This window comes from Lichenostomus cassidix, chromosome 11 (genome assembly GCF_008360975.1).
Source record: "Lichenostomus cassidix isolate B80296 chromosome 11, HeHo_3.0, whole genome shotgun sequence".
Taxonomy (NCBI): domain Eukaryota; kingdom Metazoa; phylum Chordata; class Aves; order Passeriformes; family Meliphagidae; genus Lichenostomus; species Lichenostomus cassidix.
The window spans coordinates 7,757,036-7,781,442 of NC_139492.1; the positions used below are offsets into that span (position 1 = coordinate 7,757,036).

Genomic DNA, 24,407 nt, shown 5'->3' on the forward strand with positions numbered 1-24,407 from the left:
AGTTTTTCACACAAAGGCTGCAAAGCATAAGTCATGCACTACAGATCCCCACAGGAATGACTCAAACTGTACAGCTGCTGCACCAGTACACCTGGTACTTATGCAGAAAGAAGCTTCATCACAAAAGCACCTTATGTCTTACAAAAATTTAATAGATATTAATATATCGCTGATAATACATACAAACTGGCATTATTGGGGTCTCAAGTTTAAGCTACATTTATAACAAAAATGTATAGAGGAGTGGTTCCATATATTGCAAGAGGTCAAGAGTATGCATCTCCCCAAATTCCTGCATCAGCATTGACACTCCCTTGCCTTTTTTATCCTTGATGTCACTTTCCTGAGCTCATGGTTCACTAAAACTAAGTATTAAGTATAAAAATGTAATATCATATAAAAAAGTGCTAATGAGTTTGAACAAAAATTAAATTATTGTTTTCAATTTAAAGAAATTATAAAGCAGGGTGTATTTGGGCCAAAATGGAGTTTAAATAAGGTAAAGAAACATCCCATTTTACAGAGTTATTTTGGAGAAAAATGACATTTCCTTCATTGGCTGCGACTACATCAACACTCAACAGCCTGCTGTACCTCCCTGTCCCTGAAGTTCCATTTCCATCATTAAAGCTGAATGAAAGAGCTAAAATAAAATTGAGTGAGAAGGCACTTTGAAAGGTTTTGTGCATTTCCAAGGGTAGGGCACAGGGGCAAATGGGAAGAGGGAAAGAGAAGGAATGTTTTAGAGTTATAAAATGCAAGTTTCCCTACATCTTGCACCAAGGAGAGAATTCCATGACTTCAAAGCTGTTGGAGAAGAACTACAAAAAATCCAATACAAAATCCAGAGCACAACAATCCAAAATGTATTTTTGAGGGGAAAAACACTACCCTTACTGATGTGCTGCTAGATACCAAGTTACACTTCACAGCATAGCAATTACACAACTGCTTCCAGCATTCAGTGGCACCCAGCAGAGCCAGCCTGACTTCAGCAGAACCTCCATAGCAAGGCAAAACGTTGACAGACAAATCAATGCTCCAATCTACCAACTGAGCCAACCATAAGTGAAGTGATAGAAAAGCTCCTTACTGCCTGCTGACAACTGAGCCCGACGTTTCCTTTTTCACCCCGGACAACTTTCATCAGGCAGTGCAGGGTGCGACCCTTGCGATGGAGGCCAGAGCAGTGGTGCTCGATCTCCCCTCGGCAGCTTAGGATGATTTCTGGGCTCAGAGAGAAGTCTTCCATCAGCATGCGCCGGTAATCCAGCATTTCACCCTGGCACTCGCTGCTCACTTGTCGACCTGAGCCAAGAGAAGATGATGTGATTTAGTTTCAATGCTTAGCAGAGCCCTTCTTGACCTGTGCTACCGGCGTGTTGGAAGAGCGGAGACAATGTCCACACTCGGAACAACACCAGGCTGCAACAAATGTGCTGAAGCACTCGTGCTGGGGAATAAACCAGTGATTGTGGTAGATCCTGTCATTTAAACACGCCTGTAGAACATAGCCAGTCCATGGATTTAACACAGGAGTTTTTTTTTAAAGAATTCCTGAAATATTAGGAGAATCTGATTTTCGATTTCACATTACTTGAGTTGCTTCTGAAGAACAGCTGAAAGCACTCATGAATCTGCAGTTCTGTGGCACAAGTCAGCTTTTCCCCACATACTCAAGGGCTGCTTTTTCCACTGTAGAAATCACCTTTGGTGGCTCACCAGCTTGGTATGTAACTGGGAGAGGAATTTGTTTGGACAGCAGGTTAAACTTTCTCCAAGGAAAAGGTTTTCTACGGCAATAGCACCGAAATGCTCAGGAAGCCAAAAATCAGACTAAAACAAGAGTCTATATGGAATGTCCAACAAACTGCTACAGCTACACAGAAAACTTGCTGTACTAAATGCTTAGATCTGCTACAAGCTTTCCTGCAGTCTCCATCACAACCTATTCATATGTGCACAACATCTCATGGAATGGAGGACATCCCAATAGGGATTCCCAAGCACTGTTATACATGCACGTGGTCCTGTGTGGAATAATTTGCGTTCCTCCTGGGCTATGCCTCGTGCATGACACACTGCAGAACCTGTTCCACCATGAAAGTAAATTACTGAACAGCAATTTTCTGCATGTAATTCAGGAAACTACCTGCCCTACTGCAGGGAGAAGTTAAAAAAAAAATCCCACAACTTTTCTACAAGCAGGGCACATAATTTCCACATCAATCAGAAGCAATGAGTTATTGAAACTCACAAATGCAGAGACTGCTTATGGAATTATGGTAGCCTTTCCATCTATGCCAGAGGCACTGCAGCATGCAGCCCTACTGCTCACTCTGAAACCACACAGCTGCATGCCAAGAGAAAAAACAAGCACTTCTCCAGTGCACATCTAGAGGATGTAACACGTTATTTCACATTATGGCAATTTCACAGAGAACCTTTAGTATGGTCCAGCTGCATTGGGCCTTCTAATGCCTTTGGAGACAACAGCTGGTATTAGAACACCTCCATCTTACATTAACTTAAATGATCAAAAATAATATTCTCACATTTACCTTCCTTCTATGTAGAAAAAAAAAACCAGAGTCAGAGAAATAAAGGCATTTACCCAAGCTACTGAACTGCAAGAAAAGACATTATTTACAGCAGGCAGCAGACTGAGTATCCCTGGTTTTCCCTGAGTGAGGATAAACAGGTTCTCTATTCTGTGTTTTAACCTTGTAGCATATTTAATGCTTACTACACAATGGAGGAAAAGAGCTGCTTGAATTCACAGTGAATAGAAGGATTTGCAACTACACATCAGCAGTCCAAGTGGGATTTGCTATTTTGCATTTTAAACTTCTTGTCTGCACAAAAGGAGCGCAGTGGCAGAGGGGTTTACTCAGCTATTCTGATCGTCAAAACAACAGTGATGAAAGCACCATGATGAGGAAATTTGCCTTTGAAACAAAATTTGGAAAAAGGTTCTTGGAGAAGGAGACTGTAAACATATGTTGAAACTCATAAAGTCCCTTATTTTGAAACTGGAAGTCCCTTATTTTAAAATCAAGGTCCCAGCAAGCCCTGAATTCCTCTTACCTCTGTGCACAGCAGACTCTAAGCACATCAACAGATAGGAAAGCCGAGCTTCCCGAGAGCGGGGCAGGTTCTCCACATTGCAGCGGTATTTCTTCAGGTCACTTTTACAGGACTTGGCCAGAGAGTAACTGACTTTGTAGTCTTGGGCAATGAGCTTCTGGCGGGTTGTCAGGGCATCACGACACTGCAGGAGACACATTGGGATGGTGAAATGAGCTTTCGTGCGCTGGAGGCACAGAGCTGGACCTGCTGCTGTCAAGTTTTCAAGTTGCATCACAGAAAACAACCGATGCTTTTAAATTCATGTGTTTAAGTTGGACTGCAGCTAAATTTCATTTGTCTCATAGAAACCACACAGTTAACAATGCACACCGAGGTCAACAGATCAGAGGTTTCAAAGGCAGCAGCTCTCTGCAGAGCAGTTCTCAAAACTGCACATTCATCCGGCTTTTTGTGAAGAGCTACGGCTGAGAGCGTGACTCATTTGTGGTAACTAGGAGCAGTTGCTGACATTTATCCCAGCTGTGGTACATGCTCACCCCATGCCCTCAAGAAATAACTTTTTCCAGTTGCATTTACAAAATACTGCATTTCTTGGATTAGTTCTGCAATGCGCTGAGCAGATGACAGCAGATAAAACAGTCTAACCATGGGAATTTCTAGCCATTTTCCACAACTGGTGAGGTTCATGAGGATGCACTGTGGCCAAACCTGGAACCAGCAGCTGCAAGAACAACCCTCTAAATTTCATCCAAAGAAAGGCCTGTAAAACCACTGCTACACTTCATAGCTTTTGGTTTAAATTACGTGAAAATTAAATCTGAGGGCAGCAGATAACTGAGAATAGCTCAAACAAATTTGTCCATTCCCAGCCCACTTGAAAGGAAGGAAAACAGCAAATGTGTAGGGTAGGGAGAGGAGGGAGCAATCTTGGCACAAGGAAGAGTCCTAGAACCTGCTCCCCACTTTCTTACATCAGGTTTTTGACTTCATCTCCTCCTTCCCACATCTACTCAGGGACCTGGAAAGCCCTACTCCAAGATATTCTGATTCCCTCTTTCATGCTCCTGAGCCCTGATTGGGACCCTGGGACTGGACAGAGATACAGGCTCACAGATATCTCATCCCTTGAAGCAGAGAAAGGCTGAATACACTGGGAGCCAGTTCTGGATGACACAAAGTGAACCACCCACCAGCAGCTATTGCTGGCTACATGTGTATGCAGCAGCCGACGCCATCGGCAAGGAGGGACTCTGCTGGGTAACAGCTTCTGCAAAACCAGTGACTTTGCAGATGGTCCAACCTTGGCAGCTACAAGAGTGAGAAATACATTTAGTGCTCCTTCTGCTCTGCAAACTGCATCCTCAGAGCATCCACTCCTCTCTCTCTCTCTCCAAAGTCATCTGTGGCAGCTTGGTCTAACCTCTCTACGTCTTACATTCATTCCTCAGTCACCTAATCAGGGAAAACACCCTTGAAAAACTACCAGTGTCCCTGGATAACTAAAAAGAGGTAAAGCAATAGCAGCAGTTCATTTCAGCAACATGTTTCTACAAAATGGAGCTTTGTATCAAGCCCTCAGCAATCATTCATTCAGATTTGAATTTGTTAATTGGAACCAAGCTGTCAGACAGCTAATGCATTTAATGAAAAGGAAATTAGTTTGATCCCTCCAGCACTCTGAATTGGGCTCCTTTGGTGGATCTTCTCTGAGGAGAGTTTTACAGATACTCATCTTCACATCCTTTCCAACACATTATCATTTCATATAATCCCAAACACTACAATGCTGCTTCCAAAATGACTGAAGGCATTGCTGTCTTACAAAGCACCTATACCAATGCAAACTTTTCAGGACTAGCCTTCTAGAACAATTTTTTTTTTTTTTTGCTATTGTTGGAAACAACATCTTCAAGAAAATCAGAAGGAAAATTTCAGGCACTGAACTGTGCATCCTTCCCACAGAATGTGCTGCTTGAAAACACCCTTAAAAACCAAGTGAAAGAAACACAGCTTCCTTTTTGTTTCTAATCTGTACAATTAGAACAGCATTTATGCAAGGCTTACCCCAGCATGCTGCCACTGCCACTTTAAACAGTCAATCACAATGTTACCACTTGAGCTCCATGTCGGCCTTCCCAAATTACCCACCCAAAAGCTTTGATTAAATCCTTCACTTTAAAGGCTGAAACTTGAAACACAAAAATATCAAAGTAAAAGCATTTGTTAAAGCAGCCGATTATCTGGCCACCTAGATGACAGATTTTCCTTAACACTGGAAAAGAATAATGCAGCTGGGACTGAGGAATGATCTAATGATTTCTGCAGTAAGGATTTGTCTCACCAGGATACATACCTTTTCACTCATTGATTCTTCAAACTTGTGATTAAAGAGGCACTTGTATACTCGGCCTTCCCCAGCCTGAGTCTGTGAAACAGAATAATAACATTTGCCATTAAAGATAAGACTTGTAACACTTAATGAGCAGGCTAAGCTCCACCTGAAGAGAATTTTTAAAAAAAAAATAATATATTTGAGTTAGTATGTCAAATGACAGTGATAGCTTTCATACAATAAAAATCTTTTAAATTTTATTGCATTGTAAAAAATCTGGTCGTGTTCATCACCCTTATAGCGTGAAAACACTCAGCTGATACAAGTTACTTGAGACTGAACAATGCAGCTCTCCAGCTCATCACTCCAGGGGTAAAAAGTGCTGCAAGTACAGTCAGACCACACTTACCTTGTGCAACAGCTCACAGCTGCAGGAGTGGTCACTCACCTCTGCCTTTCCTTCACCACGTCCTGTCAAACCAGCTCTGACACCCATTAAACCATTTATTCCAATTAAGTTCATCAACTCATTGGAAATAATGCTTGTTTGCTGGGTGAGTGAATTTAATACTGGATTTATTGCAAAATTACACCTATAAGGTGTCCGTTTTCAGTATTGTACAGTATCACTCAGGCTCCAGTCTACAGTTTCATTCCTTTTTCCAGAGGGGTTTTGGTTTTTTTAATGGATTACTGTAGAGAGAAAGCAAGAGGAAATACTCACATTTTCACAGAATCGCTCTCTGTCATCTCGGCATGCAAAGTAGAGATGCCGGTCCAGGTGGAAGTCATCGGAAGAGAGTTCAGCTACACGAAGAATTGCCTTCTTACACTGATCAGAAACCTGGATGCGAGGATCAGTCTCCTCTGCCTCTTTTACCAGGCCTTTCTCCAGGCATGCCACCACCTCTCCTTGTGAGTGAGCATCCTATGGGAGAACAAGGCAACATCTGTAACTAAGCTTTTACATAATCAAGTCATCTGTGATTCTGGCTAAGTACCATATTAATCAAGCAACAAACTGTCTACATACAGACTTCCCAACATTCAGCCTAAGCTCCATTTAAATTCAGAGGAGGCAACAATTAATACCTGTACTAAACACACTTTATACATCACCATCCCACTGATGGTCATCGTGAAATCCCCCCGTCCAATGCTCTGGGCTTGTTTTAATGTGACTTAATGAGATTATCACTACTTAGTCACACTGCTCAGAGCAGTTTACCAAAACAGCCAAATTATCTTTAATCTGACACAGCTCTCTTGGCACCATGGCAACAGCAAGCAACAGCATCACATTAAGAAGATACTTGACGAGAGAAAAATCATAGTTTTGCCCTGCCAAGACAAGCCTTCAGTTTGGGTGGTGAAAATCGGTGATGCGAAAAAGGCCACAAAGGAGCTTTGACCAATGTAGGCTTCTCAATGCTAATTCCTCCACTAAGAGAATAAAAAAAATGCAAAGCATTCAAGAGTAGACAGAGGTCTGGGACAAAGCAGTTCTGGCCCAGTACTGTGCGCCACATCCACTGTCCTGCAGGCTTGAAGACAATCTTGGACTGTGAGCAGCGACTGCCAATAAACAGAGAATCTGTGTTTTGTTTAAAAGCCTGGAAGAGGCAGGACAAAGCTCAGCAAAGCTCCATCTAGTTTCCTACACCCTTTTTATGTGTTTAGAAAGAGAATCATGCCCCCTCCATACCTTTGTAGGAGGTCTGGTTCCCCTAACAAACATGGATTCTTCTGGTACAGATTTATCAAGGCTTCTGCAAGTTTTTTGTGCGAAGGCGACCTTAATTTATGCTGCTCCGCTGTGAGAGGATACTGCCACTAAACTCCTTACTATCTGACTATGCAACAAGGCATGCATGTTCACATTCAGCTGAATCACCCTGCCTGGCATTTGCAGTCACCATTTAGGAGCCATCCCTCTAGCTTGCTCTGTCAAGCAGATCATCCACTGCTGTTGCAGGAGCATGACTAAGAAGAGAGCAGTCTCCATAAAACATGTCCATGACTACTCAAAGCCACGCAACTCTCCCAAATCTTTTTGTTCTGACGTGTGTCTCCTTACACAGGCAGCCTTTGATTCCTTAATTCTGCTACGCTTGGAGCACAAGCGGAATTGGCTGATTACTTGTCAACTTGTAAATGCAACTCAGAAATATCATCAGTTTAAAAGGGTTAAAAGCAGTTTTCCCCTACAAAAAAAGAAAGCAAATATGCCAAAACCCACACTCCCCAAAATTCCTTATTTTGGTTTGCTCCCTTCTTTCAGTGAGCACTGGCCAATTCCGTACACTGAGCAGGTATCTTTGAAGAAATATAATTATGTATCAACAGTCCCTATAAGAGTGAACCTCAGATCTGTATTCTGAGGAATACTACTCAGAAGTACATTCACCACATCACTTAAAATTGCCATTTATCCATAACCAAGTCAAACACAAACCCTGTTCTGCAAACCCTCATGGTCAGTCACAGGTAGTAATTACAGCTGAGAGATGTCAAGTGTGAATGATTAAAAACAACAATTTTAAGCTCCTTTGGCACATTTTTGCTCCTGCCTAAGTGAAGTTGCAGCTGGGAGGCAAAGCAGAGCAAGGTTACTTTCACTCACCCACAGCTTTCCTTAGCAAGCTAGCAAGGAGGGCACAAGGCAAGGTTTTCCTGCTAGGAAAATCAGAAGTTTCCTGGTTTATTGCAGTGTGGGTTTAGATTCCTAGTCAGAGTCATATTATATATGTAACCTATTTTTAATAGGAAATATGGAAAGCAGGTTTCCATATGCTGGATGCTGAACATTTGCTGTTACACTTTAGGGACACAACATGAAATGGCTCATTTATTGTGTTACTTTGCTAATACAGTTTTTACATTTGGGCAGATCATCCTGCAGTGCTGGCTACTCTGCTGCTCTGTGTTAGAGCAATTTTAAAACATGTCAGACTCAATAGAAACACACAAAATAATGCATCTGGCTCCTGAAACATGCCCTTTCCTCCAACCATCAAGCATTTACATGCTTCCTTGTGGTGCCCTTAAGGTTCCTGTGCCCACATGATACTGTTTGGAAGATTTACTGACCTAATCTGGGGTTCATTTTCAGGCAGATCAGGCTCCTGGAGAGCTAGTGCTGACTAGTTAGGCAATTTTAAGGAGAGTCTCACTCTTCATTTCCTCAAAAGTGCACAAAGGCACCCACACTACTGCCAAACAGACCATGGGACTCTACAAACATGGTTTAGAGAAATATCACTTCAAGCTTTAATTATAGGGTAACACCTAATGTATTTAATATTGTACAATCTCTTATTGCAGACTGGAAGGAAAAACAAATGTGTGTACAGCTGCACTCAACTATCCTGTTTCTAAAGCAGCTGGCAATCAAGGCTCATCCCAAGAATGACAGTACAACTTTGACACACATCAGTGGTACCTGCATCACTTCCCAGCTCTACACCACACACAGCTGCTTACTCTCACCTGCATTCCATGTGCCAACAGTCCTGCACGGTCAGCTCAGCTTCAGAGGCACCAAAGCCAAGGGTCATCATCCCACAGCATGAGCTCTCCCTGTCCTTCTCCAGCCCCAGCTGCCTGGTGTGTACAAGGGTAAAACACCTGCTGCAGCTCTGCTGTGGGATGAATCCCAAAAAAGATTATCCTCTATCCAGCACCTATGGTCAGAAAACCTCCACTGAAGAGTTGAAAACCTCTAAGTTCACTCCAAAAGTCAGGATTCCTCCTGCTGCCTGTTGACAGAGTCTAGGCCTTGTTTTTCCAGTGCAACACACTGAAATACAAGAGATTAAATCTAAAAACCAGGCATGATTTTGGAATGATGCTTCACCACCACTATCAAGCTTTAAATGGAGGATTTTAACTGAAAGCTGCAAATATCTGTAAAGCATACTAGATAATTATCTAGTCTGGAGAGCCTTGAAACTCTTCACAGTTTTATGAAAGGATAAACCTGGATCCACAAAGGATACAAGCAGCTTTCCAATACTGTCCCACAGCACTTTGAGCCACAGAGGAATGGAATTTAGTTCTAAATGTGCCCAAGCAAACCCCCTTCAGCACAACACCTTGGGAGATTTGAATTCCTATGACTAAAATTCAAACTCCAGGCACACAGGTTTAGGTCAAAACAGAATTTTAAAAACATTGGCTTTACTATTCATTTTCCATTAGAAATTTCACTTTACCCCCACTATAGTTTAAGCTTTGCAACTGTGGGGGTTTTTTTTGTCAGTTTTTTCAGAAGTTTCCTGGGAAGGATTTTATCCTGTCTGAAACCTGACATGCCTCAAGTACACACCTTTTCCAGCTGCAGCCTCGCAGAGAGAAGCTAGAAAAGTGATCAGAAGAGAATAGAGAGTAGAAAGAGGCAGCAGGCCGGAGGGTAAAACATAATCTGTCTCATCAGCACAGCACCCTGCACCCCGTGCCAACCCACTGGAGCCAGAGCAGCAGGTTATGGAATCCCAGCAGATCTACTGGGAGCTCCAGTTCCACCTGGCTAACCCACGTACCAGGGGTGCTGGGATATCTCTTGGATTAGCTAATTCCCAATACTTCAGCTGATAGTACCTTGCATAATACTACACATACACTGCTATACTACTACACTGAGTAGACAAAGACTGAGCTGAATGTTATCATTGCTTCCCATTTAGACTCAGCTTCTTCATGTCCAGCACTTTTGTGAAACCAAGGAAAGAGAGCAATGGTACTTGAAGCACTAACAAAACAGAAACAAGAAAACAATAGTGTCCTACGGCGTATTTAGGAAAAATACTACTATCTGATAAAGTACTGCAAGAGATGTGTAATTGACACTTATGTAGCCTTCACTAAGGCAAATAACTACAGCTTAGACATCATGGCTAAAGAGCACCCTGGCAACTACATACTACCCACTAGTTTGATACAATCCTGGACATGAACAGGATTAGGAAAGTAGCTCATTTCAATCAGCATCTGAAGAAGAAAATCTCCACTGCAATTACCCATATCAATTTCAAATTAGATCCCTATTGCATGAAGATAAAACAACTTTTAAATACCAGGAGACCAAATTCATTATTAAGCACAATAGCCAACTGGAGAGGTGACTGAAACTACTATTAAATGTTTCTCCACTAGCTGGAAAAAGATAAAGACAACCCCCCACAAACACCTCCACAACACAGGCATGTCAGAAAATCTAACGGTTTCAAATGACACATCTACAGCCCTTCTGCTACATACAGCAAAATGAAATCTAGGGGCAGATCAAGACTTCTAAGCTGAACTTCATTGCTCTTACAGAGCAGAAAGCCATCTAGGAATGCGGAAAAGAAAGCACAGAAACCACCAAACCAGAAGCAACAAACAACAAGAACAGAATTCAATTAGGAAGTATCAAGCAAGCTGAAACAAAAAAAGGAAGCATAGAAAAGGAACATTGTTAGCTAGCAGAGAAGCTTCAAGGGGCAAGGTAATTCCAGATTATCAATTTAAGTGCCTTTCACAGTTAAAAATGCCAGTTTATCCCAGTTACTCTGGTGAAGCTATTTTACTGCAATCTACTAGCTGCCTGATGTGGATGGAGTTCATGGTCTAGCTGTGCTTATTTCCATAAAAAAAGAGAAAGAATCTCTTCCCCCATCTTCCTCCTCAGGTGTCCAGGTCCTACTTAATAAATTGACAGTTACCTTCAGTCATACAAAAAGGTAATGACTGCTTCTCTACAGGTAACTCTCAGAAGCTACAGCATGGAAATAAAACCTTAACCAGCATCTGATGGGAGCAAATTAGATTTCTCCAAAGCAGCAAAGGGATAGAACAGAACACCAACAAAAGAAATGCTTGCATAGCCATTTATAGCTGTTTCCATAGCAGTATAGAGTACTTCAATTGCTCTAAGTGCCAAGGATGACAGCATAACAAAAGATATATGACAGGCTGCAACGCTTTCACAAACCAAGGCACAATATTCTGGGTTGGGTACCAAGAAAGTGAGGAATATGCATAAACCACAGTAAACCCCATAGAAGTTTGGTCAGTGATCACTTTGCTAGCCCACAGAAACTTGGTGAGCCAGTTTCCCTCCTCCTGGTGCCTTGTGACCTCAGCTGCCACAGCCATCCTCCTCCTTCACCCATCTGAACTGACCAACACAGTGGGTTCTACACAGTTACACACACAGGGCTGCCCACGCTGGTTTCACCCCTACCATATGAGATTTGGTTTATGCTTAGAAAATCCTCTCTGCTGTGTCCCCTCAGTACTACTTAGAAAATCCTCTCTGCTGTGTCCCCTCAGTACTACCATAATAAGTATTTTAATTGATTTAAATTTGGTCAAGTCACAGGCAATATGCAGACCTGAAATGCAGGACTCCCATGTTACACTTCCGATTCTATACTGATTGTTAAAAACCTACAGTGCCTACAAGTTCCTCACCCTTCTATGGTTGCTTTTGTTCTTAAGAAACAAAGCATTAAGAAATGAGTCCTTAATTTTGTGTTTTCTGTGGCTCATCTAAGGCTTCTGGAATACACTAGCACTTCAATTTAACATACAATGGATGTGAAGCTGCTTATAGATGTGAATATCTCAGACAACTAGGAAAGCTTCTTTTTTTAACCAAAAATGTGTATCTTATTACAAACCCCCTCATGAATAGCTCATTTATGAGATTAATTGTTATAAGCACAAAAGCTGTAATTTAAAAAGCACTGTAAAAAGTTGATAGGCTAATTTCAACTTTATCCCTAAACACAAAAACTTCACATAGAAAAAATCACTCACTCCTGCAGCACTACACAATTGCTGCCTGCATCAGGTATGATGAAGTAAACAGGGAAAGACAGTGCCTTGAAAATAATCCCACATCTAGTCACTATAAACTGTTCTTTGCATCAGCCTCTGCTTAAGTCTCACGTGGCAAAAGAACACTGATTTAGTAAAACCAGGACAGTATTGGTAAGTCTGTACTACTAAAATATGCACCCTGTGCCCTTCAACTGATTTTGTGGGGGCAGAGGAAAGGAGAAGCAAACAGATAAAAGCTCCTGAACCAGTCTATAAACTACAGCCTGAGAAAGCAGAAAGGGTTATAGCACAGGCATCCTCACCTCGATAACCTTCCTGCCAGACCCAACCAGACCGTAAAATAAGCCAAGCAATAGGCCTGCTTAAATCTATTGTTCGGATTCACTGTACCAAGTCAAGCTCAAGAGGGCCTCATCAAAGAGACAACTACCTGCCAGATCACCTGTAGTGAGGTGCGGAAAGACAAATTAAAATCCCTGCACAGCAGCTCTTCGCAGAGGAATGAATGCATATTTATCAAAAAGGAACTGCAAACAACCAGGACATTCCCCTTTTCAGACACATGAGTTACACCATGTATTTTCTGAGTTGCAAGTAAGACAGTAATACTACTGCAGAGCCACCACATCAGTTCCCTGAAGTGAAAGACTTTTAAAAGCCTATTGACAATCCGCATGTTCTCCGGATACCTTTTCTCCAGGTCGAATGCTGCCACATTTAAGGAGATTGATGTCAGCTTTGCAGTCATCCATGAAGCCACAGATCAACCGATAATCGCTGAAGATAATGGCTGTCATTTTAGTGATGTACTGATGGCACTGGTATTCAGTGATGTTGCCTCTGTGATCCACCAAACATGACACCAAGAACCCTTTACCAACTGGTTCATCTGCACACTCCTTTATCTGTTAGAACAAAAAAATAAAAAAAAAGAAAATTACAGTGGCTGCAGCTACTGAATTTAACCTTATAAGAAAATCCACAAAGAAACTTCCATCTGTAGCTTCAAAATCTGCTAGCAAAGAAGCCCTCTAGGCTTTAGTTTGATTTTCAGTAAGTCAGAATAATTGAAAATATTTCAGAAATGAGAAATCTCATGTGTGCCAGCATCCAAAAAAAGCACACACAGCGACCTTGAGGATTATAAACTCTATTGCTCAATAATCGTCTTTCATAATTACACTGAACCCCTGCAATCAAGCAGACTTGTAGGAAAAATGCTAGTTTGACAAACCTTTATTTAGAAAATCGAGCATATTACAACATCTCTAAATCATACTTAGACCCCCATTAGCCACCTGACCTCGTACAATATAAAATTTTGGCCAGAAGTGAGACTGATTCAAAAGTCAACACTATTTATGGAACTGTTTATAACTTGCTGGGGGATGAAAAATACTATAAAGGAAAATCCTCATCAAATTCATTTCTATGAGGCTCTTGCATGAACTGATTGTTGGTACTAAAACCATTTTACTCAGTGGTCTAAAAAAAGTAAAAATCACAGCTAACCAAAGCTGAAAGCTGTGCGAGGATTGGAAAAGCAGCGTACAAGAACAGACAGGTCCCCAATATAAATCACAGCCTGCAATGCTCAGGGAAGCAGACAGTCAGGCCAAACCCACCACCTCTGGAAGTAAAAGAGGCAGGCAGTTTTGACAGTGTCTTTCCAAAGGAAGGGGAAAACATGGTTACTTATCAGTTAAGGATCATCCCTGGAGAAATCTTTCCATAAAAGCAGTGCAATGCCTTGCTCCAAGGAGCACCATGACTACACAGCTCTTTAACCCTGGCAAGCCCATGTTGAAATAGTTGCCCAGTTCTGGTGGCCCCTGCTCAGGAGTATGCTGAAAATTGCAGCCATAACACTGCAGAAAGAACAGGCAGGCAGACACTAAAGTTCAGTGGTGACAGGTTTGCAAGGAATAGATACATGGGCTGACTTGATTACATCAAAGATTTGTCCCTGTAAAAATACTGAAGGGCTCATCAATCTCAAGGAAGATCTATGGCAATCAATAATTCTGGCAGTTTCAGATAACAAGCAAGGGCAGCGCTAAGGGAACAGGCAGGAAACCATTTTATCGGTTCTCAAATACCAAGTTGGAATATTTATATTGGAAATTTTAAAAAATGGAGAGCTGTCTCTAGGAAGATATATTCTAATTCAAACAAGAATAACTCAGGGCACCCTGTGACAGACTCACACAGGTCAGACCAGACGAATAAAACAGATTTCTGCCTCAGCTTATGAGGCCATTACTTCCTATGTAACAAATAAAACATGCAACATTTTAAACATCATTACTTGAAGGCAGATGTAGGCTGATGAAACATTTTATACTTAATCTAAATAGCTATTACAAAAACAGATACTAAGGTAAATGTAATTGTTACAGATAAGGTGTAAAAAACATTTTAAAGTGAAAACAGATAGGATTCATTGCAGGGTGAAAAGGAGAGAGTTGAGCAAGTGCTCTCTGAGAAAGCTGCATCTTCGGTTTGGCCCTACTTCAGCTCAAGTACCACGTGCCAAACCAGCACACAACGGCAACATGCTGTTTTTGGAAGAGCCTGGCTTTGCAAACAGCCCCAGAGCTCCACGGCCTGAGCCACCGAACTACAGAAAAGACCAAGTGATCATGTTATTGCCAGGCCACTTCTGAAGCAACCACCGCTATTTGGTAGCCAACTATAATTCTAGGTTAAAGCTCCTGCCAGAACTTATAAAAACCCCAACAGCTGAAAAAACAGAAATTGAAATTTAAAATCTGTATTTAGCTGATAAAATTAAAGGTACACTTTTCAGAACATACTCATACCCAGTTGGCTCAGTCATTATTTCCCAAATGACTTTTTCTAGGAATTGCTCTTCTAGTTGTATTTTGTTCTTAGTGCAAAGCAATACTTAAAACAGAGCTCATTCACCCAGCAAAAAATCACCTATACCTGTTAGTGGGAATTAAAGGAAAATATAAATGGTTTAACACTGCATGTGAGCAGTATATGTCCACTATATACCTGTTTTAAAGAGTGTTGTAGAAGTACCTTTAAAAAATATTAGTGGAATGGTTTATGCACCTGCCACAGTATTAAACACCAGAAGATCAAACATGAGATTATTGTTCCTTATCTAACCTTTTTAACTAAAAACCACTCACCAAATAGCAAAATTCTAAAATTCTGTATACTCGTCCCACTGCTTTTAGATATCATATCCCAGATTTAGAGGGCATCGTTTACAGCAATGCCAGACTGCCACTGTATAAAAGTGGCAATTAAACAGACTATTAAAAGAGCATTTTCAAGAATGCCTTGGTTGCAAGAATTCTGCAGTGGCCATATGACATAAACCAGAAAAACACAATTTTTCTATGATCGCAAAAAAGTGGGATTCAACAGATTTGGCAGTGTTTGCTTTTGGGAGTTACCAAACTCCAAGCACAACACAATCGTTTGATGCAAGCTGTCTTCCTTCCACTGTTTCATCTTCTAGTCTTCTTTTAATAAGTATTTTCTTGATCACTCCTTACACTAAACAATTTACACTAGAGCAGACTGAATGTTTTTTTTAAAGGCAAGTATATGGCTAGGTGACATATTGGTGGATATACAAACAATGGTTTTGAGAGCATGACTTAGTGACTGAATTAAGTCAGCTGAAGCCTGTACAGCTGCAGAGAGCCTTGCTTCCACTGCTTTCCTACAGTCTAGCTGAAAACCACCACAGAGGAAGAGATCTCAGCTCAGCCAGCTCCCGCATGAGCACACAGACTCAAGAGCTCAACATGAGCACAAGGAAAGAAATGATTGATCAAGTCATCTTTGAAGCTGGACCAAGGTGTGTGGATGCCTGAGATACAGAGCACTAACTCTAAGTGCAACCTAAAAAGAGGAAGTTCCTAACATAGTCCCCTTGGAGCAACTACCCTTTGAAACTTTAAAAAAAATCTCAAGTTGATTATCATTTGATGTCTGTGTGCTTATCCCTTCTGCTAGCAAGACACAGTCCAAAACCAGCCTTATGTTAAATTCAGCAGAACCCCTGCTACAACCACAGTTATAAATGTCAAACACATGATAAAGAGGGGACAAATCCAATTCGTAACAGATTTCTGACAATAGGTCTGGTGGGAGCTGATGGGCTTTTAGTTCAGCATTTTTCTGTCATCCCTTTGCCTGGTACCACTAAGGCACCTGGCTTCTTCAGCAAGGAGAGTGAATTAATTACAGCTAGCAATTTGGCATATGAGACCAGAGCTTCCCCAGATCACTATTCACACATTAATTCACTATCACATAGAAATGGAAAAGCCTCAGTGCCACAAGAGCAGCCATGCCTTCCTCCTCGCTTACCTCAGCAATAGTGGACTTGCAGACTTCTCTGGCCACGGATTCAAACTTTGGATCTGTAGTCAGGTTCAGCTTGTAGTTCCACAAGAGCTATAGAGAAAGCATTTGTAGAAAGGGGGTTTAAGAGCTTTCTGTGGAGAATAACAAACATTTTGCTTCAGGAAACAATGAAGCATCATTCATACCCAATCCGTATCATCATCCTTCTACAGTGCAATGATCAATAAAAAGTCTCCTTGACAACAACTTTGTCCCTTCATTTCTGCAATAATTTTCTCATACTGAACAAATTCAGGCTGTCAGAAATCTCTGCAAGGTCATGAGCTGACTCATTAAAAGCAAATGTAACAAATGAAGAACATTTCATAACAGAAAGGAAAAAATAATGAAAGCTTTAACTTGCTATCTGCTGTATATTTAGCAGCACTGTTAGCCCACCACACCTTTCTGTGCCATGTGTCTGATGCAAGTGATCTAAACAAATTAAATCCCCAATATAAGCAGATTTTATGCTGAAAACCTTACAAAAACTTAGTAAAAAAAAAAGGAAGGAGACAAAGAAGCTTGATCCTTCTGTGAGGGCTGCGACCAGACAACTTTTTGGATGCAGATATATTCCAAACCTACAGGAGGTTCTCTCTTGCTAAGCAAAATGATATATTCAAGCTTAGACTGCAAAATGCCTCTGTAAGGACAAGTGTTCTTCCCAGAGCTAGCAATGAGCTCATGAAGGAGCCTCAATGCACAGGGTCATTGTGCAAGAGTCAGTCTTGGGCAAGTCACACCCTGCAGATATATATATACCTCCCAGATGTCCCCCTGAGGCACGATAAAGCGAAAATACAGGGCAGGGTCGCAAAACCTCAGCAAATTAATGGCTGAAATCTTGCCTGATTGCTCTATTAGCTCATCTGTTTTTCTAGGAACTTAAGTTGCATTTAAACACTTTTCATTAATTTAAAGATTAACTAGTTTTAAAAAAAAAATTTTACAAACTCTGCATTTGTGACAAATTAGTATCAAAAAAGATAAAATTTGGTCCAACTTTTATTTTGATGTTTCAATTGTACACAAAACACTGGGGAAACATAACAACATGCTCTACACAAGGAAAGCAGTTTCACATCCACTCCAGGAGGGTGGAAGCACAGCAAGAGAACCAAAATCAGAATCAACATAAATGCACCATCTTCCACACGTCTTATGGTTTTGGAGCTGTGAAAAGTTAAAAAAGGAGGTGATGCAAAACTAGGGTGTTACAGATGGAGTAAACTGTAAACATAGAGGTTTAATACATAAAAGTGAATGAACAGGGAACCTGTCCTTGCAATGTGTACTGTAGGTCTCTCCCAGCCAGAACTGAAGTACAAGAATGAGGACACAAGATGAGAATACATCTCTGCATTTGTAATCTCACACTTTGGAGAGTCTCGAAATGAGATGCTCTCCAAATGAACCTTCCCACAAACAGTAAGAAGGTTAAACTTGCCACTTAAAACTCCTGATTTTAGCACTAGGCAGTATTTTCCAGGGGATGATCAGCAATTGTACTGCAGAGAAACTGCAGAGAGAGGCAAAGAAAACATCTGGATATGAGACAACCTCTCTGTGATCTCATTTTTATTACCTCCCCACAATTTCTGCCTGGGAAAATGAGACTTTGCCCACACTTCCTATTTGTGAATGGCTTCCACAATCCACATCCGCCCAACATTTGCCTTGAAGCAGAGATGCTGTCACTTAATCCAGCAGAAGAAAGCCCCAGCTTTGATTTCTAGAATTCTTAATTTCTTCTTCATTCAGGTAACTTTTGCTGGCACATTTAAATGTCAGACAGATACATTTTAATTACTGGAGTTTTGTCTTTTTCAAAAAGACTTAAACAGAAACATGTTGTGTCCTTCATCTGATCCAACCCTGCACAAGAGAGAATTACAGCTGCCAGTGAAGTCAGGCAGTGCTAAAGGTTAATTTATAAACACAGTTGGAAATTACTAGTTGTACAGCATGGCCGGGTTTCATCTCTGGAATATATCTTCCAATAATAAAGCAAAATACATCTTCTCAAGCATCCAAAATCAAGACTGTCATTGAGGCATGCACTTGTCTGTCTATGTTCAGGGCTAACCAAGCAATTAAGGATCTTGATATGGTGAACACTGACAGAATACAAATGAGAAAAACCAAAAGAAACCTAATACCAACCTTAGCAATTTTTTTTCTCTTTTTTTTTTTTTTTGAGAGTCTTGGGATTTGAAGAGTCAGCTTGACAGCCCAAAAACTGGCTAATAGTTTGCTCACTGTTAAACACAGTGCTGAGAGGAAATCTGTTCTAAAACCAGCCAAGTGTCTGAAACTGCCTCTAAATATCACACCCCCACAGCATTTTCCAAGCGAGTCTAAGAATTTAGCAGCTGTGAAAGTAATACAGAAGGTGTCAACAGCTGAAATTAAGAGTTTAAATTCGGTACTGCTCACATCTTTCCCAAAAGGAACACATCACATTGCTCCCAGTAACTCACGGGAACCACCCCACAATTATAAAACAGGAAAGACGTCTGCTATCCTCCTCTGATACAGAAGCACAATTTATAAAGCTCTTAAAAATGTTCCACTCTGAAGTCTCCACTAAGACCACAGTGGTTACACTGGGTTAAAGAAGTCACCTTGTGCTCTTCCTCCAAAGGCCAGTACAGAAACCCATATGTGTCTTGATTAACAGCCTTTGCAAGGTACCAAACTATGCAAAATACCTCAGGTTCACAAGGGATAGGAGGTGCAAATGCCATAGCTAGAGACTGAATAAACAAAGTAATACTCACATGATTGCAGTCTGAGGAGATTTCATTATCTGGCTGAAAGGAGAAAAAAAAAAAGTGTCAGTTCACTACTGATGTGATGCATTTAACAGAGAAGAGTCTAAACTTTTGAAACTAAAATACTGTCAACTCTTTTCCACTGTAATAAACAAGCTGACACAATTGACAGAAAATTGTAAAATCTGCATCACAAGAGTGATGATACCTAATTACCAAAAAGACAAGCTAACAGGTACTTAAGACACTATACTGCATTAACTTGAAAGAACAAACAGCAGAAGAGTAGGAGCATTTATGTAGACACTGCAAAAACATAATGAATGCACCGGCACTTGCCACAATTGCCCAAACTAAGAGGGCAAAAAAGCACCTGTGGGAAAACAAAGATGTAGGAGCAGAGTTTTAAAGAAAAATTAGTTTGGTGCATACAACTGAAGGAGAAAGGTAGGACTTGCTCCCTTCCCCCAGACTGAAATGTTCATATCCCCCATTTGAGAACTAACATCTTTTCTTTCAGCTGTACATAAAAGGCCGGGTTCAAAGCAGCCCCAGAATTTATACCTTCAACTGTGAGAAACTGGTGACATCCAATATTCATACATCATTTCAAAATATTCACTATATTCTCCTGGGGAGCTCCTCTGGAAAGAACTTTGAGTGCAAACCAATCCATTCTCCTTTTAGCCTGAGTAGATCTCACAATGAAGAGTTCCTCGAAAAAAGTTAATCATACAAACCCCTATCTCCTCTCCACAGCAGAACAGCACAAAGGCAGGACAAAATCACCTGGCTGTCACACCCACAGAAAAGTCAACCCTGATGCACACAGTCTCTGCTACTCCTGACACTTAAGATGCAAGACACGCTGTAAGAGCCACAGGACACAAAACCACTCTACACCATTGTGTAGAATGTACAGTCTACACTCTGCATCATTGACACTAAGATGTTCGACCTCAGGGATCTGACATAAGAGAAGCAGCATTTCAGCAGCTTTGGAAGTAAGCAGAGCTTTTTAGTGCAAGCATTTGCTGCTGCACAATCTGCTACACCAACACTTGCACCATTGGTGCTTTGGGAAACATGAACACAAGTTTATGAGGAAAAAAGCAAGCCTGGAAAATGTTTCCAAGTTCTTAATTACAGCCATTATTAACTAAAGCACTTTTATTTTTTATAGCAGTAAGTGGCAGACATCACCTCTCCACTTTGAACATAAAAAATGGTACCTGAAGGATTCCAGTAATTAATTGCAGTTTGGTCAGACTGACACAATCTGAAATCTGTATCTCCCAAAGCAATCATAAATTTGAAAATTTGGATAACAACTTTTTTTTTTAAAGACTAGCAGATGTCTGTTGGTTATCATCAGACTGCAGAACTGATTTTTTCAACTGAAAACGAAGACGTCACACAAATTGCTCTATTTTATGGCAGCCTCTTAGACCAACACTATTGTGACTTACAAGGTATGCTTTCCAAGGTGTGCTTTCCTTAATTTTCTGCACTCATTCTGCATCCTACAGCAACAGATGAAGGTTTCAGATTACTTGCAAAAGCTGGGAGGCAGAGTGCCCCCCACTGAAATTGCTGTCTCAGTCTTTTAGTCAAGGATAGTTTCCTTATAAAAATATATAGGCTAGCACTGGAATTCTTCTGTAGAGGACAGGACTTACTAACCCATTTACAGGCAGAAGAATTTGTAAGGGTCAGAGAGCACTCCCACAAAACCCTGAAGGGTCACTTCAATTATTTTTGCACCCTCCAACCTGGTAACCTTTGCTTCAGAATCACCAAAGATTAAAGCTCAGGTTTTTTCTGGAAAGATGAACCCAAAAAGATAACATACCAGTTCTCACTGACCTGAGAAGTTTAAATAAGCTTTTCTTGAAATACATAACAATAAAATGTTACACATTGAAATACCACCCTTCCCTGTGCTTGCAGCAAACCTCAGCTCTGTGAAATCAAAATCAAGCCTTATTCTTCTGAGAAGAGTAATGGAACTTAAATGGGACCTTAACCAAGCTTTAGTACTGCATTAATTCACAGCTCAGTACTTAAATACGCCAAGTGCAAGATCTAGCCAAGAATCCTTTCCATGTGGAACAAGATGACCCCCTGCTAGCTAAAAGTTGTGATCCTTCTGCCTTCTTACCACTGGAAGCGTTGGAGAGGTCGATTCATGCAATGCTGACTTGCTTCTCCCTATCTCAGTGAAGCAAGAGGAGAAAAACAATCCTTTTAGCTTCTGTCTGATAAACTGAAGGGCTGAGTCTAAAGACGGAGAAGAAAAATCTCCCCAGTGCAACCCACACCAGTTCTGCCTTGCTAAGGAGACATCCTGTGGCCCTCTGTCCACTATATCCACCCAAGAAAGCTTCCAAAAGAGCCATTTCAGAACAATATGCTTGTGCAGTAAGAGTCATGAAAGGGAAGTAAGTCTCAAATTACCACTAAGGGAAGTTGAAGAACAAGAAAAGCTGCATTGTGTCAGTCCACATGGTGAGCTTGTGGAACACGGATGCTCAGAAGACCCCCAGGGCAAGGGGAAGGAAGACAGCAGCCCAGACCATCACCACATGCTAGTCAAGGCATTTTAGGAGAGAAAGCTGATGGCAAGGACATTCCACCGATTAGCAAGAGAGAAGGACTCTTACATCTCCAAACTGAAGGATTAAAAACAGCCTTTACAGGAAATGTGTGTGCCTCTGGGCTCACAGAAGCTTTTGCTGTTTAGCAGCTTCAGTGGGAATATATAGCCTCCCTTTACAGTTCTCTAAAAAGTTCTCCAAACTCCTTCACACACTAACACTCACATTCCAGAGTACGAACACTACTTCCTACCTCCCCAGGAAAGAAGAGATTAGAACAAGTACCAGTTATAAGAAAACCTGAACAGAAAAAGCATTTTCTTCCATGCAATCAGACACATCAGCCACAAATCCCACTGCATTATTATTATTATGAACTCCACAGAAAAATTCAAAGGTTTGTGTGAAGTCCTATCACTACCAGGCTGAAGCCGTCAACACCATTGTGTTTAAAAGTGCCTTTTCCCATCCATCAGATCTCAATTCACTGAAGTAAACCATGACAGTCATCCATCCCTTTCTAAATCTGTCTACTTTGGCAGCAGTATAAAACTAGGTCAAAACTCTACAGCAAGTGAGCAGCCCACCACCACTACCCAGGCCCAAAGGGGCACAAAGTGCTGGTGCTGTAGCGGCAGAAATGGACCATCATCGTGCTGGGAGCCATATGAACAGCTGATAGCGACTGAACGAGTGTCATGCATCACCATCCAGTGCACAGCACACTGCCTGGGGTGCAGTTACAGCCACTCCCTCAGCGACAGCCAGAGCCCCTTCCAGCTGGGTATACAAAACACACTTGATTTGGTCTTACTGCATCACATCCTAAGGAAAAATAATTTACACCATGGGATTTTGAAAAGCAACGTAAGTATCCTCATCAACTGATGTGGATGAGAATGGTGAGGCTGGTTGCCCAAAGAAGCTGTGGATGACATATCCCTAGAAGTGCTCAAGGCCAGGCTGGATGAGCAATCTGGTCTAGCAGAAGGCACCCCTTCCCATTGCAGGAGGTTGGAAGGAGATGACCTTTAAGGTCCCTTCCAACCCAAACTGTTCTACAATTCTGTGAAAGTCAAGGTCTTGGAAAACTCCCTGCAGGGATTATTTTAAATCTCCAGCATTAAGATTCTTTTGCTTCCTTGAAAAAGTCATGCAAATTAAAAAGTCTGAAGCCAACTGCCCAAATGCCTTAATTCCCAGAATTTAATCCCTCCTGAGAGCAGAAGATGGTATGACAGCAGACATTTCAACTATTCTTATGAGGATGATGGCAGACATTTCAACTATTCTTTTAAGGCAAGGGTAGCAGTGAACTTGTTGAAAAGCAAGAACCAGGCATACCTCAAATACTAACCATGGATAATCTTCAGACATTGAAGACAACACACTTTGGACCCAGCTTAGGCAAAAGCCATCGAGAAAGCAACATGGACCAAAACAGCAAAATAAAAAGGCAATTGGCTTGTGGATGGGAAGAACCCAGTAGATGTTCTCTCCCTAAATTCAGGAAGATTGCAAAAACCTCAAGTAAATTAGGAAAATATGTTAATGAAAGCAGCTACACTGCTATGAAAGAGAGGGTAGACAGAAGTCCAGCCAGACTGTGGGTGGTCCCCAGTTTATTGCACTGTCACAGAGTCAATTATACTACAGAGGATGGTGCACACAGCCACACAGTACAGACAGCTCATGTTTTGTTTTTTTTCACTTTGATCTAAACGAACACATTTATCACCAGTATCTGTAGAGAAAGGGCAGAGTGGACCTGCAGACCTAGGAGCTTCTAAGGGGGAGGCCAATAAGCTGATAAAGGGACAATTGGATTCCCAGCTGTGTCCTTCCCACAGAAAACAGCAATCTCTTCACATCAAACACACCCAGCCAGGACAGCAAACTCACAATAAAGCGATTCAATCCACAGGTATCAAGCTAGCTAGACTTGAGAGACATTTGGAAACAGCACAGGCCAGATGTAAGGCAGGGATCAAGGAGTCATCTATCTGGTGGAGCCACCCTCCTGCAAACCTGATCCCTTTCCAATGCAACCACTAGAAAAGAGCCTGCAGAATTTCTGGAAACATGAGGAGATAGAGTAGTCTAGGCAAGAATCAACACAGCTTTTGTAAAAGAAAAACCACACATCACACAACCACCCATGCTTCAAACCTACTGAAACATCCTGGAGTTCTGAGCCAACAAGCATATGGCTACAGTAAATGGTTTTCACACATCCTGCAATCCTGAAAAAGTCATGTGTGAAAGGAGAGTTAAAACCAGTGATAATTTAAGTTCAAAACAGATGAGAAGATGTCGTAACTTAATTACACATTTAGTGAGCAATGAAAGTTAAACTTGTTAAGTCAAGCTTGAAATATTCTCTAATGCCAG

The 24,407-nt window shown here is 41.3% G+C and overlaps 1 protein-coding gene across 1 annotated transcript in view; it reads right to left on the bottom strand.

Annotated features, from left to right (window-relative positions):
* The window catches only part of GLG1 (golgi glycoprotein 1), a 79,112-nt gene that overhangs the window by 22,400 nt on the left and 32,305 nt on the right, over positions 1-24,407 (bottom strand). The window contains exons 2-8 of the mRNA XM_085071720.1: positions 19,426-19,458; positions 16,607-16,693; positions 12,940-13,155; positions 6,147-6,350; positions 5,444-5,515; positions 3,088-3,271; positions 1,094-1,308 (exon numbers count right to left, since the gene is read on the bottom strand). Of these exons, the coding sequence (XP_084927846.1) occupies positions 1,094-1,308; positions 3,088-3,271; positions 5,444-5,515; positions 6,147-6,350; positions 12,940-13,155; positions 16,607-16,693; positions 19,426-19,458 (1,011 nt within the window). The remainder of the gene's footprint in view (positions 1-1,093; positions 1,309-3,087; positions 3,272-5,443; positions 5,516-6,146; positions 6,351-12,939; positions 13,156-16,606; positions 16,694-19,425; positions 19,459-24,407) is intronic.